Consider the following 15,217-nt stretch of genomic DNA (forward strand, 5'->3'; position numbering starts at 1 on the left):
CGCAAAGTTGACTAAGAAGTAAAAGGAAAATGGCAGCTTCCAGTCGTTTTGCACGGTGATTTTTTTCCGCTCCCCAAATTAGTCGTCTTTATGAATACCAGCGGTTAATAACGCTGAAGGAAAATCAATAGTCACCATGAAATTGGTAAGGTGAATGCTTTTTCAATTTCAGGCGATTTTGTGGAATTTCATCTTTATATATTTTCAGCATCTTCGCACACTCGCTATTTAGTAAAAATATATATAGTGATTCCATCCAATATATCCCATGTGTCGTCTGCAGATAAGCATCCCTTTGATGCAGATTCAGGCCACATATGTGCTTTCAGCATGAAGTTTCAGCGCAAAAAAGTTATAATCCGCAATGAATGTGAATGGTGTGGTGGAAGAAAAAATGATGTGTGAGGTGTTTGGATGAGATGTGATGTGTTTTGATAATGTATTAAGGAAATTTCATGTCTCGCCATCAGAACATGTGGATAAAGTGATTCAAGTACCAAAAAATGCAACCAACTCTTTGGAAAAAAAAGATGCCCTTTTACAAAAATCATTTGTTTAACCAACTCACTAGATTCTTTGTCCATTCTTTCGATGTGTACACTGTGATCATGACCAGGTGTGGTTCAGTTGTTTACATGTGCCTTATATACATATTTTTAGATTTTACTATACAGCCAGATCTGCTGATTTAACCAGATAAGCCAGTGCTCTAGTACCTGGTAAAGACCTCTAATCCACTTGAGCTATGTAACTACGATCATTTTATTTATCCATTTATATCAATGTAGTAATCAACTTATAACACAACAAACACTAATACTCCTTTCGCTGGTTATTCTAAGCATGATCCCAATTCTGCTAGTATAATATTCATATTCATTGCATTAAATAGAAGAAGAAAGTCCTGTTGTAAATTCTGTATTCTTTCTTTTGATTAGCATGTTGAGGACATTAGAGAATGTGTTCCAAATTCTAGTTGACAGCTTTTGATGGGTACTCTATAGTTATGAATCTTTCCAACATTCATTGTCCAACAATCTTGGGACTGTGTACTCCTATAACATATGACGCTGCTGGTCAGCTGATTTTGCAAATGATGCCTGTCACAACTTTCTCACTGAGTAAACCTCTAATATTGTTCAAGTATGGACAGAGAAGCTACAGTTTCGATTTAAGATACTTGATCATATCCAGATATACTAGATGGATGTAAAATTCAATCCTTCTCTTACTGATGCTGCCAATTAAATTAGGATTGATGTGTCGATTATTTGTTGCATTTTTTGCTTTTAATAATATTCAGTTATTTTTTATCTTTTCAAATAAAATATTATCAGAAAAAAAATTATCATCAGTGTAGAATAACTTTATTCAGTTTCACAACAGTTTCACAAATCAGAAAATAGTGCTTTCTCTTCACCTATAAATGTTTCTGGTCAGAGGCAAATGAAGTTCAGATTATATGAATGTTGTTTTTACCAGGCATACCTTTGCTAAGTCAACATTGCACATATCTTTTTATTGAAGGTATGATCATAACCATACAATATCAACAAAGTTACTAATTCTCACATTATAATGGCACATTTTTTTTTATATAGACTTGTCTGTCAGCCAATCCAAGCAAACCTTGTTTCATCCTTCACTTCAAAGGTGTGACCTTTATGTTGGATTGTGGTCTGGATGTGAGAGAAATACTGAAATTCTTACCACTGCCTGTTGTACACAAGTAAGATACAAACATGTAATAATATATCATATATTTAATGTATGAAGTTTCTTTCTAAGTTTATGATCAATACAGTATCATAACTACAATGTATTTTCATGTCTTTTGATTCTAGGCTTGTGCAGTCTGGGTGTTGATAATGATCACAAGTAAATTGAAAAGTTTATTGAACATTCTATTTCTACCCAGTTAAAAGTCTGTATCTGGTAATAAATCAACTCTACAGTAACAAGAACGAGTATAAATCAGATCTGTAGGTAAAAGAAAAGGTGTTATGATTTCTGTTCGTATATAGTATGTACAAATGTTCTACCATGTATATGTTTTAACGTCTAGATCCTGCTCAGAGCTTTAATGAGAAAAAATTATCGTTATTCCTGTATAGTGCAAGATTATCCAACTTAAAAGGATGGACATCCTCTGAAGACAAAAGTGAAGAAAATGTCTTGTTGGTAAGTGTGTAAAGATTTATCTCCCTTAGAAATATTTGAGTTGTACCTTATACCAGTGTAGATTTGTTTATTTTATTCCGAGTGATTACTTCAGTTGTATACTTTTTTTCATTATTATTTAAATTACCGATATTTATTTTGTTTGTCTCTAGTAATGTGTTTAATATTTGTGATATTCTAGAAGTAATCGTTATGTTGCTCTTAAATTAATTAGTGAGATATGTATACAATCTCTCAATAGACAAAAGTTGCTCAATTTATATAAAAAAAACTTGTTTAAATCGTCATTTATCTACCTTGCGTCCAGGAACAAGAGCTGAAGCAATGTGGTGGAAATGTATTTGTAGATGGAATGATTGAATTCTCAATACCAGAGGTATGTACCTACAAATTATTCATCATTTTTTAATAATAAATTACTACTGTTGTAATTTACAATAATAATCAGTATTGTATAGTAGTGTTTCCGGTACAGGAACACACAGTGTTCCTCTTCACCAGACTCAGAATTATACTAGTGTGGTTAAAGTTCATTTTCCGGTTAGTTTACAGTAGCTCTATGATTATATGCAATATCTTGTTTTTTCTAAAACTTATCCAGTTTGTTTTTAAAAGTATTTGTATTTGGAGCAGATACAATGTCTTCTGTAAGATTATTCCAAGTTTTTACAGTTCTTATAGCAAAGCTATTTCTTCTTTTGGTCCTGTGTTGTTGAAGAAAAAGTGTTTTATAGTGTCCTCGACCACGTCTTATTCCTACATCCATCTTAAGCTTTACAAAATTGCATGAATCCTTATCATATATACCATTTGTGACATTACAGAGTTCTATCATATCCCCTCTAAGCCTTCTGTATGTTAAAGTTGGAAGATTTAGCTTTTGTAGCCTGTCCTGGTACGACATTTCCTGCTTTCCTGGTAAACTTTTTGTGGCCCTGCATTGAACAGACTCCAGCTTATCTGTATCTTTCACTTTTTCCTTATCAGTGACTCCTAGACTATCCCCCAGTTATTGGTACTTTGCTCGTGTTCCATCTATCTGTGCAGTAACTTGTCCATCCAACGCATGTTTGCATTTATCCGGGTGTAGTTTTAGTAGCCATTCTCCCATGGTATTTAGATCTTCTTGAAGTATTACTTTGTCTTCTTATCTCTTTTGTATCGTCTGCAAATAGATACATATCTGATTTTACAATATCTGGTAAATCATTAACGAAAATGACAAACAGCAGGGGGCCAAGGACTGATCCCTGGGGAGTGCCAGATGATACATCATTCCATTCGGACTGTCATTTATTCTTACATGCTGTTTTCTCCCATTCAAAAAACTGTCTATCCATCTGAAAATTTGTTCCGAAATATTGTATGATCTAATTTTACTTAATAATCTTCTGTGTGGTACTCTGTCAAAAGCTTTCTGATAATCCATATATATGTGCAATTGATTCTCTAACCTTTATCCATAGCCTCTGTCCATTTATCCAGTACGTCTAACAACTGAATTGAAGTTGAATGGCCCGATATAAATCCTTATTGCCTTGAAGAGAAAAGATTGTGTGATCGCATACTAAATAAATGGTTATATTTGTCTATCTACAGAAGTGGTTCATAGTTGTAGTTCTAATATTGTTTGGTTTAGAGCGTTTGATAAATATATATATTTTTTTTAAGAAAATTTTTTATTAAGAATTTTCAGCAATATATGGTATTGATTACATTCATAGCATATCATATTCACTCAGACATCACACAGCTCACATGTACACTAGCTTGCAACGTTGATAAAAAATACACATATATTACCTTATTAAGAGAAACAGGAAAAGAAGAAAAACAGAGGAGACTGGCAGAGAAAGAAAAACAGGAAAGGATGAAAAAAAAAATATTAATAAATAAATCCTGATTTTGCGCTGTAGCTCATCTATTTGCATATATTAATATATATATATATAGTAATTTGAAATAAAAATCAAGAAACTGACAGAGGGGTTGTATTGTGTTTACCAGAAATCAAAGATAATAACTTTTAATAATTTTTAATCTATAATTCTAGGAGGGTGTTCCATTTTTTCCATTCCTTTTCTAGTTTTTTAACAAAATGATCCCCTTTGCAACATGCTATATATTTTTGAACATAATAATGATCTTATATGGTATTAATTAAGGCATTTATTGATAGAGTATATTGAAGGCATCTGGTCTTGTAAATATAATGCTAGATCATAATTAAAATTTCATTATCTAGTCTATTACTTGTTCCTGACTGTGATACTATGCTAAAGAGGAAAGATTCCTTGTTAAAAGAAAAAGGGATAATTAAAGCATCCAATAATGTTTCAAAGCTGTAGAGGAAATTTTGTACTATTGAACAGTCCCACAGTGTATGCACTATTGTTTCCCTATAATACCATAATACTTGGGATATTGGTTCACCTGAGTTGAACTTTATACTTGGGACATGAATTCATCTTGGTGAGCCAGTGTGTTGCATATCAAAAGTAGGTCACCCTGGCCTTCAATTTGATTTTGATCTACATCAAGGAAAATAAAATGTGCCGGTCCTGTCTCCTTTACTAAATAAATAACACTATATTTTGGAGATGGGTTCACCATGGTGAGGCAGTGTCATGCAGAACTATAATGAGGTATTCTGTCATTGGGGGACTATAATGAGGTGTTCTGTCAGTGGGGGACTAGAATGAGGTGTTCTGTCAGTGGGGGACTATAATGAGGTGTTCTGTCAGTGGGGGACTATAATGAGGTGTTCTGTCAGTGGGGGACTATAATGAGGTGTTCTGTCATTGGGGGACTATAATGAGGTGTTCTGTCAGTGGGGGACTATAATGAGGTGTTCTGTCATTGGGGGACTATAATGAGGTGTTCTGTCAGTGGGGGACTATAATGAGATGTTCTGTCAGTGGGGGACTATAATGAGGTGTTCTGTCAGTGGGGGACTATAATGAGATGTTCTGTCAGTGGGGGACTATAATGAGGTGTTCTGTCAGTGGGGGACTATAATGAGATGTTCTGTCAGTGGGGGACTATAATGAGGTGTTCTGTCAGTGGGGGACTATAATGAGGTGTTCTGTCATTGGGGGACTATAATGAGGTGTTCTGTCAGTGGGGGACTATAATGAGGTGTTCTGTCAGTGGGGGTCTATAATGAGGTGTTCTGTCAGTGGGGGACTATAATGAGGTGTTCTGTCAGTGGGGGACTATAATGAGGTGTTCTGTCAGTGGGGGACTATAATGAGGTGTTCTGTCAGTGGGGGACTATAATGAGATGTTCTGTCAGTGGGGGACTATAATGAGGTGTTCTGTCAGTGGGAGACTATAATGAGGTGTTCTGTCAGTGGGGGACTATAATGAGGTGTTCTGTCAGTGGGGGACTATAATGAGGTGTTCTGTCAGTGGGGGACTATAATGAGGTGTTCTGTCAGTGGGGGACTATAATGAGGTGTTCTGTCAGTGGGGGACTATAATGAGGTGTTCTGTCAGTGGGGGACTATAATTTGCTGAATAATCTTGCTATTAATGTTCTTATTTTTAAAAAGAATTTTGACTGAAATTTAATATAATTTTTGTATTCATTAAGCTTGTGACATTTCTAGGTGAGCATTACAGATTTGTCCCAGATTGATGCTATCCTGATCTCTAATCACAACACAATCCTTGCTCTTCCTTACATCACGGAGTACACTGGCTTCAAGGGTATTGTCTACTGCACTGACCCTACTCTTCAAATTGGGAGGTAAGAAAGTAAAATTCAAAGAGTTTCAGGGTGTCATACTACACTTCCTCCATCTTTAAATTGGGAGGTGAGAAAATGATATACTTGATACTGAGGTTTAGTGGAGTTATACTGTACTGTCATAACTCATCAAATTGGGAGATAGACAGTTATGTACAAATTCTTTGTTCCATTTGATTATTGGTAAAAATAAATATTATGCACATTTCTGTCTTCCAGACTTTATACTGTAGTTTTAATGACAATGAATAATGTTTTTGCATTTCGCTGATTGATTGAAATTGATATATTATATTTCTGTTGTCAGACAATACATGGAAGAGTTGGTGACGTATATAGAGAGGACCCCAAAATCTAAAGTCTGTACTCAGTGGAAAGCTGATCATATCCTGAAGTAAGTACTCACCCAAACTTAAGTCTGTACTCAGTGGATCATATCCTGAAGTAAGTACTCACCCAAACTTAAGTCTGTACTCAGTGGATCATATCCTGAAGTAAGTACTCACCCAAACTTAAGTCTGTACTCAGTGGATCATATCCTGAAGTAAGTACTCACCCAAACTTAAGTCTGTACTCAGTGGATCATATCCTGAAGTAAGTACTCACCCAAACTTAAGTCTGTACTCAGTGGATCATATCCTGAAGTAAGTACTCACCCAAACTTAAGTCTGTACTCAGTGGATCATATCCTGAAGTAAGTACTCACCTAAACTTAAGTCTGTACTCAGTGGATCATATCCTGAAGTAAGTACTCACCCAAACTTAAGTCTGTACTCAGTGAATTGCTGTGATGATATCACCTGGACGAAGTAAGTATATATAGAGATAGAAGTCTGTATTGAGTAGAAGGACAAGTGCATTCTGTGTTCCTGTAACAGATATGATCTGATGATTGGGTCTGATTATCAAACATTTTCTTGGAATCGACAGGGGATGCAAATTAGAAAATTATTTTGATTTAAACTGAAAAAGTTTCCACCCTTGATTGTGTGCAGAATTGAATGTTTTTTTTGTTTCATTGGTATACCATTGCCACGTGTACCTTCTGATTGACATAAAGCATGAACCTGGAAGATTGGCATCATTTTGAATTGTTTACCAGTTCACTGTAATTAGCTGATCTGATTTGTAAAATAAGATATAGAAAATTGATTGATGAAATTAAATTAAAAAACCTTTCTTCATCACTAAACTGCTTTTTCTTGCGTGTACTTGGTTTTTTTTAACCATACATTCCTAATCTGATGTTTTTAGGTCACCTGAGACAAAGTCTCATGGTGACTTATTGCGATCGTCTTCATCCAGTGTCATGTGTCGTACATCTGTAAACAGGTGAAAATTTTTTACTTCTTCTCAAGAACTCCTGATTAGATTTCAATGAAGTTTGGCAGAAATCTGTCCCTAGCCTAAGATGAAGCAAAATTGTGCTTTACACATTCCCCACCCCACAGGGGCCAGAGGGGCAGGGCCCAAGGGGCAGGGCCAAAAGCAGTCGAATTGACTCAGAGCATCCTCAGGTGCTTTAATTACCAAAATGGGTCTCACTTTTCTTCCAAGGGAGGAAGTTTTTAAAATTTTACTACATCTTTCATAGAAAAAAAACTTTTTTGGGCATATTTCTCAATAAATCTGTAAAAATTTTCATTATAGGATTACAGTTTTGAAGGTATGCAGGTATTGACACTGTCTATATTCAGTGTCACAATTTCTGTTTTATGACACTTGAAAACTATCCTTTAACCTTTACATTCAATATTGCTTATTACAGGTGACCGTCAAGACCACTAGGCCTCTTGTTGTGTTTTGTCAACAGAAATCTTAACTATTTTGACAATTTAAAGCCATGTTGTGTATGATTGTGTCTGTTCTGTTTCAGGTCGTTACCTCCCCTCCTCAGAGATACAGTACGTCCTCGTATGTGGAAGAAATGTTACACGAGGCATGATGTTAACTCCAGTCTGGCTCGTGTCCAGGTTGTAGGCTACAATGAGAGAAGGGTAGGTATATAGTTGTATATATATGATCAATGAAGTAATTATAACCATACAGACAGGTGAATTGTCAAAATTTCGAGGCAACCTGCCCCTTTATTAAGACAAAAATATTACGTATATCACATACATAGAACATGGATCAGATATAAAATCGAAAGCAGTTGTGTAAGTTTAGGTGTCTTGATTACTCCTTTGGCCAATGGCCACTGAAAGCCCTTTTTAACAAAATACCATCTTAAGCTGTGGTGTGAAAGTTTGTGAATCAAATATCAAAAATGTTTTCTATAAGTCTCGGTACACTTTGCACTCTAGCCACTGATCGTATATGTGATCGCAAAGAAAAAAAACTTGTGGTTACACTCCGAGGAAGGAAGTTCACTGGTACATTTCATCCCCACTCTTAAAAAAGGAATTGTTTGATTAAATATTAGAATTTTTTTGGTAAAAAAAAAAGAGTTGTATAGTTACAATAAGAAGTATTTTTGATAATAATCACCAGTTAGAGATACAAAAAGTATAAAAAAATATTATTTTGAATTTGGTCAAATAGGCCCCTGATTCATCAACACAGAAAACTCACCCCAGAAAACTAGATTTTGTACTTGAAAGAAAAATGTAAATGTTAATATGTGCCCTGAAAAGCTTAGACAAGACTTGCCCAAGAGCAAAACAAGATAAGGAGGGTCATCTGTATTTCATGAAAGTACAACCCTGGTCCAAATGGCCCAACCTATAAAATGAAAACAGTCATGGTGTTATAATGAAAAAGTCAATTGGTAGCTCATAAAAAGTCTGAGGATCTAGGCTGCTGCATTTGATTAGCTCCATTGCTTGTTATCTTTCATGTTAAACCCTAATCTCTGATGTCTGATTTGTTGACAGGTGAAAAAAATTAAGACTTTCTTACTCTTTCATTCGTCGCATTAGGAAAAAACAATTGTTTTCATTACAAAACCCCATAGATACTGATAAAACTGAAACCAAGGGGCTAATATGTCGTTTCTGATTCAAAGTCAGTAGGTGAGCTTATGTCAGGATGATGAAATAGTATTTGTGTATCATTTCTCCAAACAGCTGGGTTTGTTATCAGACATAAGCTAAGCATTGGATGACTATAGCAATACAGAATCCTGATGTTTTTTCTGTGGGATATCTATGGTTCCCTGACAGTGCTGGCTTGCAGCTCTGTGTACAGTAATACAGAATCCTGATGTTTTTTCTGTAGGATATCTATGGTTCCCTGACAGTGCTGGCTTGTAGCTCTGGGTACAGTATAGGCAGTTGTAACTGGGTAATCAGCTCAGAGTATGAAAAGGTAAGGAAAAACATCAAAAAGGTTTCTCCATTATAATATCACCTCTATATGTATCTTTTATAGTGAAAGGAGGTCAGGGAAACAGTACATTAACCTCAGATAATGTTATGATGGTTTACTGATAGAGTGATTCTCAAGATAATGTCAGGATTTTTCTTTCATAAAATTAACAAGCAAAAGCTGAAGTGTTCCCATTGATAAAATTTAAAACATATTTATACTGCACTTAGCAATATTTTGACTATTTTTTCTTGTCACTGAAAACAGAAAGTTTGTAAATATACCTTAGTAAGCCAAATACACTCAGACCAAAGTGTGCTTCAATCATTAAGGTTACTACTTTGCCCTTCTTCTAGGATAAGTCAATTAGTGTCACATGAAGTATTAATATGTACCTCAAGATTGTATTTTTTTCTGCAGATCTGCTATGTAGCTGGCACATCAACATTAACCACCCACCCTAAGGTAAACTCACAAATCTACTGCATGATATGCGACACAGCACACAAGGGAGGTAATTCTGTCAAATCTTAATGGATAGGAACAAGAATCTGGTAGCTGTAATAATTTACCTCAAACACAGACTGACATGCTTGATAGATCACAACATTAAGTTCTCCAGATTTAGTTACAGATTGTCAATGAATTACAGATTATTTTTTGTAGGATGTGAATTCTCTATATCAGTCTCAGGACATACATATATGCTATATGGAAACTGATTACTAAATATCAGTGGTTGTTTAAGGTAAATCAGTTTTGAACTCCTGTCAAATGCATTATTTGATATTTATCTTGACAGCCGGTGGATCAGGCACCCCTTAGGAACAGTGACCTTCTTATTCTAGGATGTCTAACACAGACACCGACTGTCAACCCTGACGCCATGATTGGAGAGTTCTGTGTAAATGCAGGTGATCATAAATACTTAAACTTGATATCTTAAATATTCTATTTGAGACTTTCTTGGAATTAGTATTGACACTAATGTACAAGATTTCTACAGCAATAAAAAGTCTTTTTATTTTCTTCTCTTTCTATTTGTATAAAATAACAGCTTAAAATTTCATGAGATGACTAATATTATTTTTTCCTTATTTCAATTAAACAAATTCTTTCGGAAGCATCATATTTGGAAATACATATCCTTAATAACAATTAAACAGATAATTACCAATCTTAATAGCTGTTATACTGTGTGAGTTCAATAAATACTGAGAATTTAAATGAATAAATTCCAGTTTAAACCTTACTAAACAAGCAGATATTTTTCATTGTTATAGTATAGTAAAACATGCACTTTATCAATTTAAAGTTATCTAGATGTATTGATTAAATATACATTGATTATTTTTTTCCTTTGTGATAAATGTTGCAACATGCCAGGTATCGTTGCGAGTGAAAAATGTTATTCACTCACTTTTCTCCCCATGAGAATTTTGAAAAGTTGGCAGGTATGAAAAAGTATGTATAGAAAAAAACCAGGTTTAGAAAAAATTGTTTTGATTAGATTAACTGTCATTTATATTCTGAATTTGTTCACAGCTGTAACCCTGAAGAATGGAGGCAATGTCCTAGTACCCTGTTATCCATCAGGGATTACCTACGACCTTTTTGAGTGTTTAAGTGGCCATCTGGACACTTGTGGACTGAGCACCATACCCATGTACTTCATGTCTCCTGTCTCTGATAGTGTCCTGGCTTTCTCAAATATTTTTGCTGAGTGGTGAGTGTCCAAATGATGTAGCAAATTATAATTGTACTCACCTACACAATACCTGTACTCACCTACACAATACCTGTACTCACCTACACAATACCTGTACTCACCTACACAATACCTGTGCTCACCTACACAATGCCTATACTCACCTACACAATACCTGTACTCACCTACACAATACCTGTGCTCACCTACACAATGCCTATACTCACCTACACAATACCTGTACTTACCTACACAATACCTGTACTCACCTACACAATACCTGTGCTCACCTACACAATGCCTATACTCACCTACACAATACCTGTACTTACCTACACCTACACAATACCTGTACTCACCTACACAATACCTGTACTTACCTACACCTACTCAATACCTATACTCACCTACACAATACCTGTACTCAGCTACACAATATCTGTACTCACCTACACAGTACCTGTACTTATCTACACCTACACAATACCTGTACTCAGCTACACAATACCTGTACTCACCTACACAATACCTGTACTTACCTACACCTACACAATACCTGTACTCACCTACACAATACCTGTACTCAGCTACATAATATCTGTACTCACCTACACAATACCTGTACTCACCTACACAATACCTGTACCTACCTACACATACACAATACCTGTTCTCACCTATACAATACCTGTACTTACCTACACCTACACAATACCTGTACTCAGCTACACAATAACTGTACTCACCTACACCTACACAATACCTGTACTTACCTACACCTACACAATACCTGTACTTACCTACACCTACGCAATACCTGTACTCAGCTACACAATACCTGTACTCACCTACACCTACACAATACCTGTACTTACCTACACCTACCCAATACCTGTACTCAGCTACACAATACCTGTACTCACCTACACAATACCTGTGCTCACCTACACAATACATGTACTTACCTACACAGTACCTGTACTCACCTACACAATACCTGTACTCACCTACACAATACATGTACTTACCTACACAGTACCTGTACTCACCTACACAATACCTGTACTCACCTACACAGTACCTGTACTCAAATACACAATACCTATACTCACCTACACAATACCTGTACTTACCTACACCTACACAATACCTGTACTCACCTACACAATACCTGTACTCACCTACACAATACATGTACTCACCTACACCATACCTGTATTCACCTACACTGTACCTGTACTCACCTATACAATACCTATACTCACCTACACAATACATATACTTACCTACACAATACCTATACTCACCTACACAATACATGTACTTACCTACACAATACCTATACTCACCTACACAGTACCTGTACTCACCTATTGCTTGATGATGTGATATTCATTGCTATTGTAGTATTACTATATTTATTACAGGTTATCTACAGTGAAACAGTCCAGAGTTTACCTCCCTGAGCCCCCATTCCCACACGCAGAGGTAGGACTTTCTTTCACCTCAATAACACTAATAAAATTGTTATGGAAACAATAGTTGGTTTGAACAAAGTATACCCTCACTCATTGGAAACATTGTTAGTTTCCTGTATGTTGCTCATTACCAGCATTTTTTAGCCCACTTTTACAGACAGTTTAAATCACTGTCCAATTTCTGTTGTCAGTCGTCAGTTCCTCAGTAAATACTTGAAGGTAGAATGGTTTAAGGATTGTAATGATATATAGGTATGTGATTGAGTTGTTGCTCTTTGTATGCTTTTTATACAAGTCAAATTGTCATTTCTTGCTTGCTTCATTTGCTAGGCCCGTGCATTTCAAGAATAATAGACAAAAATAATGCTGTATATCGGAATACAACTTGTTACTTATGTAGATTTAGGAACTATGTTCTGTGTGATCATAGTATATGTTTTGACCAGTGATCAATAATAATAATGATATACTGGACACAGGCTTATTAAGCCTATATATCCAGATCAGAATTGAAAAGAATTAGCATCCCTAATATGGATCAGTGTGTTAATGTCTAGTTCATGATTATAAACACGTTCAGTTTGCCTCCAATGATTATCCAATTGGGATTCAAAAGTTTTGATTGTTGGTGACATTACAACGGCATTAGGAAGTGAATTCCAGTGGTTTACCATCCATTCACAGAAATAATACTTCCTCAGATTTTGTCTGCTCCTTCTTTTTAATAGTGGAAAACTGTGCCCTCTTGTTATCTTGTTATTGTTTTGTATCAGGAAATCTGCCGCGATAGCCCTATCATATTCTCCATGTGTTAGTTTGTATACTTGAATCATATCAATATCCTGTCAATGATATTGTTGACAATAAAAATGTCTTTACGTTTGTTTTGATTGTATAATAATGAATGTATTACAGTATATAACTATACAATACAGTAACTGGCCCTATCTATTTTCATTACAGTTGGTGACACTAGGCAGACTGAAACACTTCAACAACATACATGGTACGTGGAGCACTGATGTATTTTTGGAGGTCTTGGAAAAGGAGATATAAAACTAGTTTTAGAGAAATATTGTTATGCTGACATTGGTGTAGAAAGGATATCATTATTGGTCAGGAAAGTGCTTTTATCAAATATGTGTTGAGATATATATATATTTTTGGATCAGAATTTGTTCCCTTGTTCTTCCAAGTAGTTGGTAAACAAAATTCCCAAGTCGGACTTTGGTTTTAACAAAAGTCAGATGTATGTACTTCACTTTTATTGCTCTTCTGGATGAATTTTATCGTTGTGATATCATGGTACTTCACAGAACTTGAAAAGGCAGAAAATTAGCGTTAAAAGCAGTAGCTTGACAGAGGATGCATTAGTATCCCTCCCCATTAAATTTGATGGCTATGAAAAACACCCTCCTTCATCTCTGCTATTGTCTGAGAGTCTTCATAATTTATTAGCAAAGAGCTATAACTAAGGACATAGAAAATTTGTTAAATGTTTAATTTGACAGATGGGTTGAGGAAAATGTAATTTTAGACATTGGTTTAATGTTTAATTTGACAGATGGTTTGAGGAAAATGTCATTTTAGACATTGGTTTAATGTTTTATTTGACAGTTTGAGGAAAATGTAATTTTAGACTTTGGTTTAATGTTTTATTTGACAGATGGTTGGAGAAAAATGTAATTTTAGACATTGGTTTAATGTTTAATGTGACAGATGGTTTGAGGAAAATGTAATTTTAGACATTGGTTTAATGTTTTATTTGACAGTTTGAGGAAAATGTAATTTTAGACATTGGTTTAATGTTTTATTTGACAGATGGTTTGAGGAAAATGTAATTTTAGACATTGGTTTAATGTTTTATTTGACAGTTTGAGGAAAATGTAATTTTAGACATTGGTTTAATGTTTAATTTGACAGATGGTTTGAGGAAAATGTAATTTTAGACATTGGTTTAATGTTTGATTTGACAGTTTGAGGAAAATGTAATTTTAGACATTGGTTTAATGTTTGATTTGACAGTTTGAGGAAAATGTAATTTTAGACATTGGTTTAATGTTTTATTTGACAGATGGTTTGAGGAAAATGTAATTTTAGACATTGGTTTAATGTTTTATTTGACAGATGGTTTGAGGAAAATGTAATTTTAGACATTGGTTTAATGTTTTATTTGACAGTTTGAGGAAAATGTCATTTTAGACATTGGTTTAATGTTTGATTTGACAGTTTGAGGAAAATGTAATTTTAGACATTGGTTTAATGTTTTATTTGACAGATGGTTTGAACACAGACTTTAAGACACCGTGTATCGTTTTTACCGGTCACCCATCTCTGAGGATGGGTGACGTTGTCCACTTTATTGAGATGTGGGGGAAGTCTTCTGGGAATACGATTATATTTACAGGTAAGCAACCTTATTCATTAAACAATTAGTTGATGCCTGATAATACACCTACAAATATATATAGCTGCTCTGGAAAATTATGAATAAATTGTGTTGCGGTGTCCTATAATAATCTAGGGTCGGCGGTGGCTGAGTGTTTAAGGTGTATGACCATTGTTATCACTAGCCCTCCACCTCTAGGTTATGGGTTCTAGGCCTATGTAGGACACTCACTAGTTACTGGCAGAAGGTTGATGGCTTGGAGAACTCTTGCTGTCCTCCAGGACCTAAACCTAGTTATTTACTTAAAATTAGCCTTTCAGATGTGAAAAACCCACAGCAAGACCCGAAATTGTTGTCATATTGTGATTTTAATTGTTTTTACATACATATGTTGAAATTGT

At 35.1% G+C, this 15,217-nt stretch overlaps 1 protein-coding gene across 1 annotated transcript in view; it reads left to right on the forward strand.

Moving 5' to 3' along the window:
• Positions 1–46: 46 nt before the first annotated feature.
• The window catches only part of LOC132543623 (integrator complex subunit 9-like), a 35,005-nt gene continuing 19,834 nt past the window's right edge, over positions 47–15,217 (forward strand). The window contains exons 1-14 of the mRNA XM_060207141.1: positions 47–145; positions 1,602–1,729; positions 2,115–2,181; positions 2,489–2,557; positions 5,793–5,932; positions 6,240–6,326; positions 7,809–7,929; positions 9,152–9,241; positions 9,662–9,706; positions 10,044–10,155; positions 10,787–10,967; positions 12,377–12,437; positions 13,391–13,433; positions 14,706–14,834. Of these exons, the coding sequence (XP_060063124.1) occupies positions 137–145; positions 1,602–1,729; positions 2,115–2,181; positions 2,489–2,557; positions 5,793–5,932; positions 6,240–6,326; positions 7,809–7,929; positions 9,152–9,241; positions 9,662–9,706; positions 10,044–10,155; positions 10,787–10,967; positions 12,377–12,437; positions 13,391–13,433; positions 14,706–14,834 (1,282 nt within the window). The 5' untranslated portion in view covers positions 47–136. The remainder of the gene's footprint in view (positions 146–1,601; positions 1,730–2,114; positions 2,182–2,488; positions 2,558–5,792; positions 5,933–6,239; positions 6,327–7,808; positions 7,930–9,151; positions 9,242–9,661; positions 9,707–10,043; positions 10,156–10,786; positions 10,968–12,376; positions 12,438–13,390; positions 13,434–14,705; positions 14,835–15,217) is intronic.

Source organism: Ylistrum balloti, unplaced genomic scaffold (assembly GCF_031769215.1).
Source record: "Ylistrum balloti isolate Yb309-2 unplaced genomic scaffold, AGI_CSIRO_Ybal_v1 Utg369582, whole genome shotgun sequence".
NCBI lineage: Eukaryota > Metazoa > Mollusca > Bivalvia > Pectinida > Pectinidae > Ylistrum > Ylistrum balloti.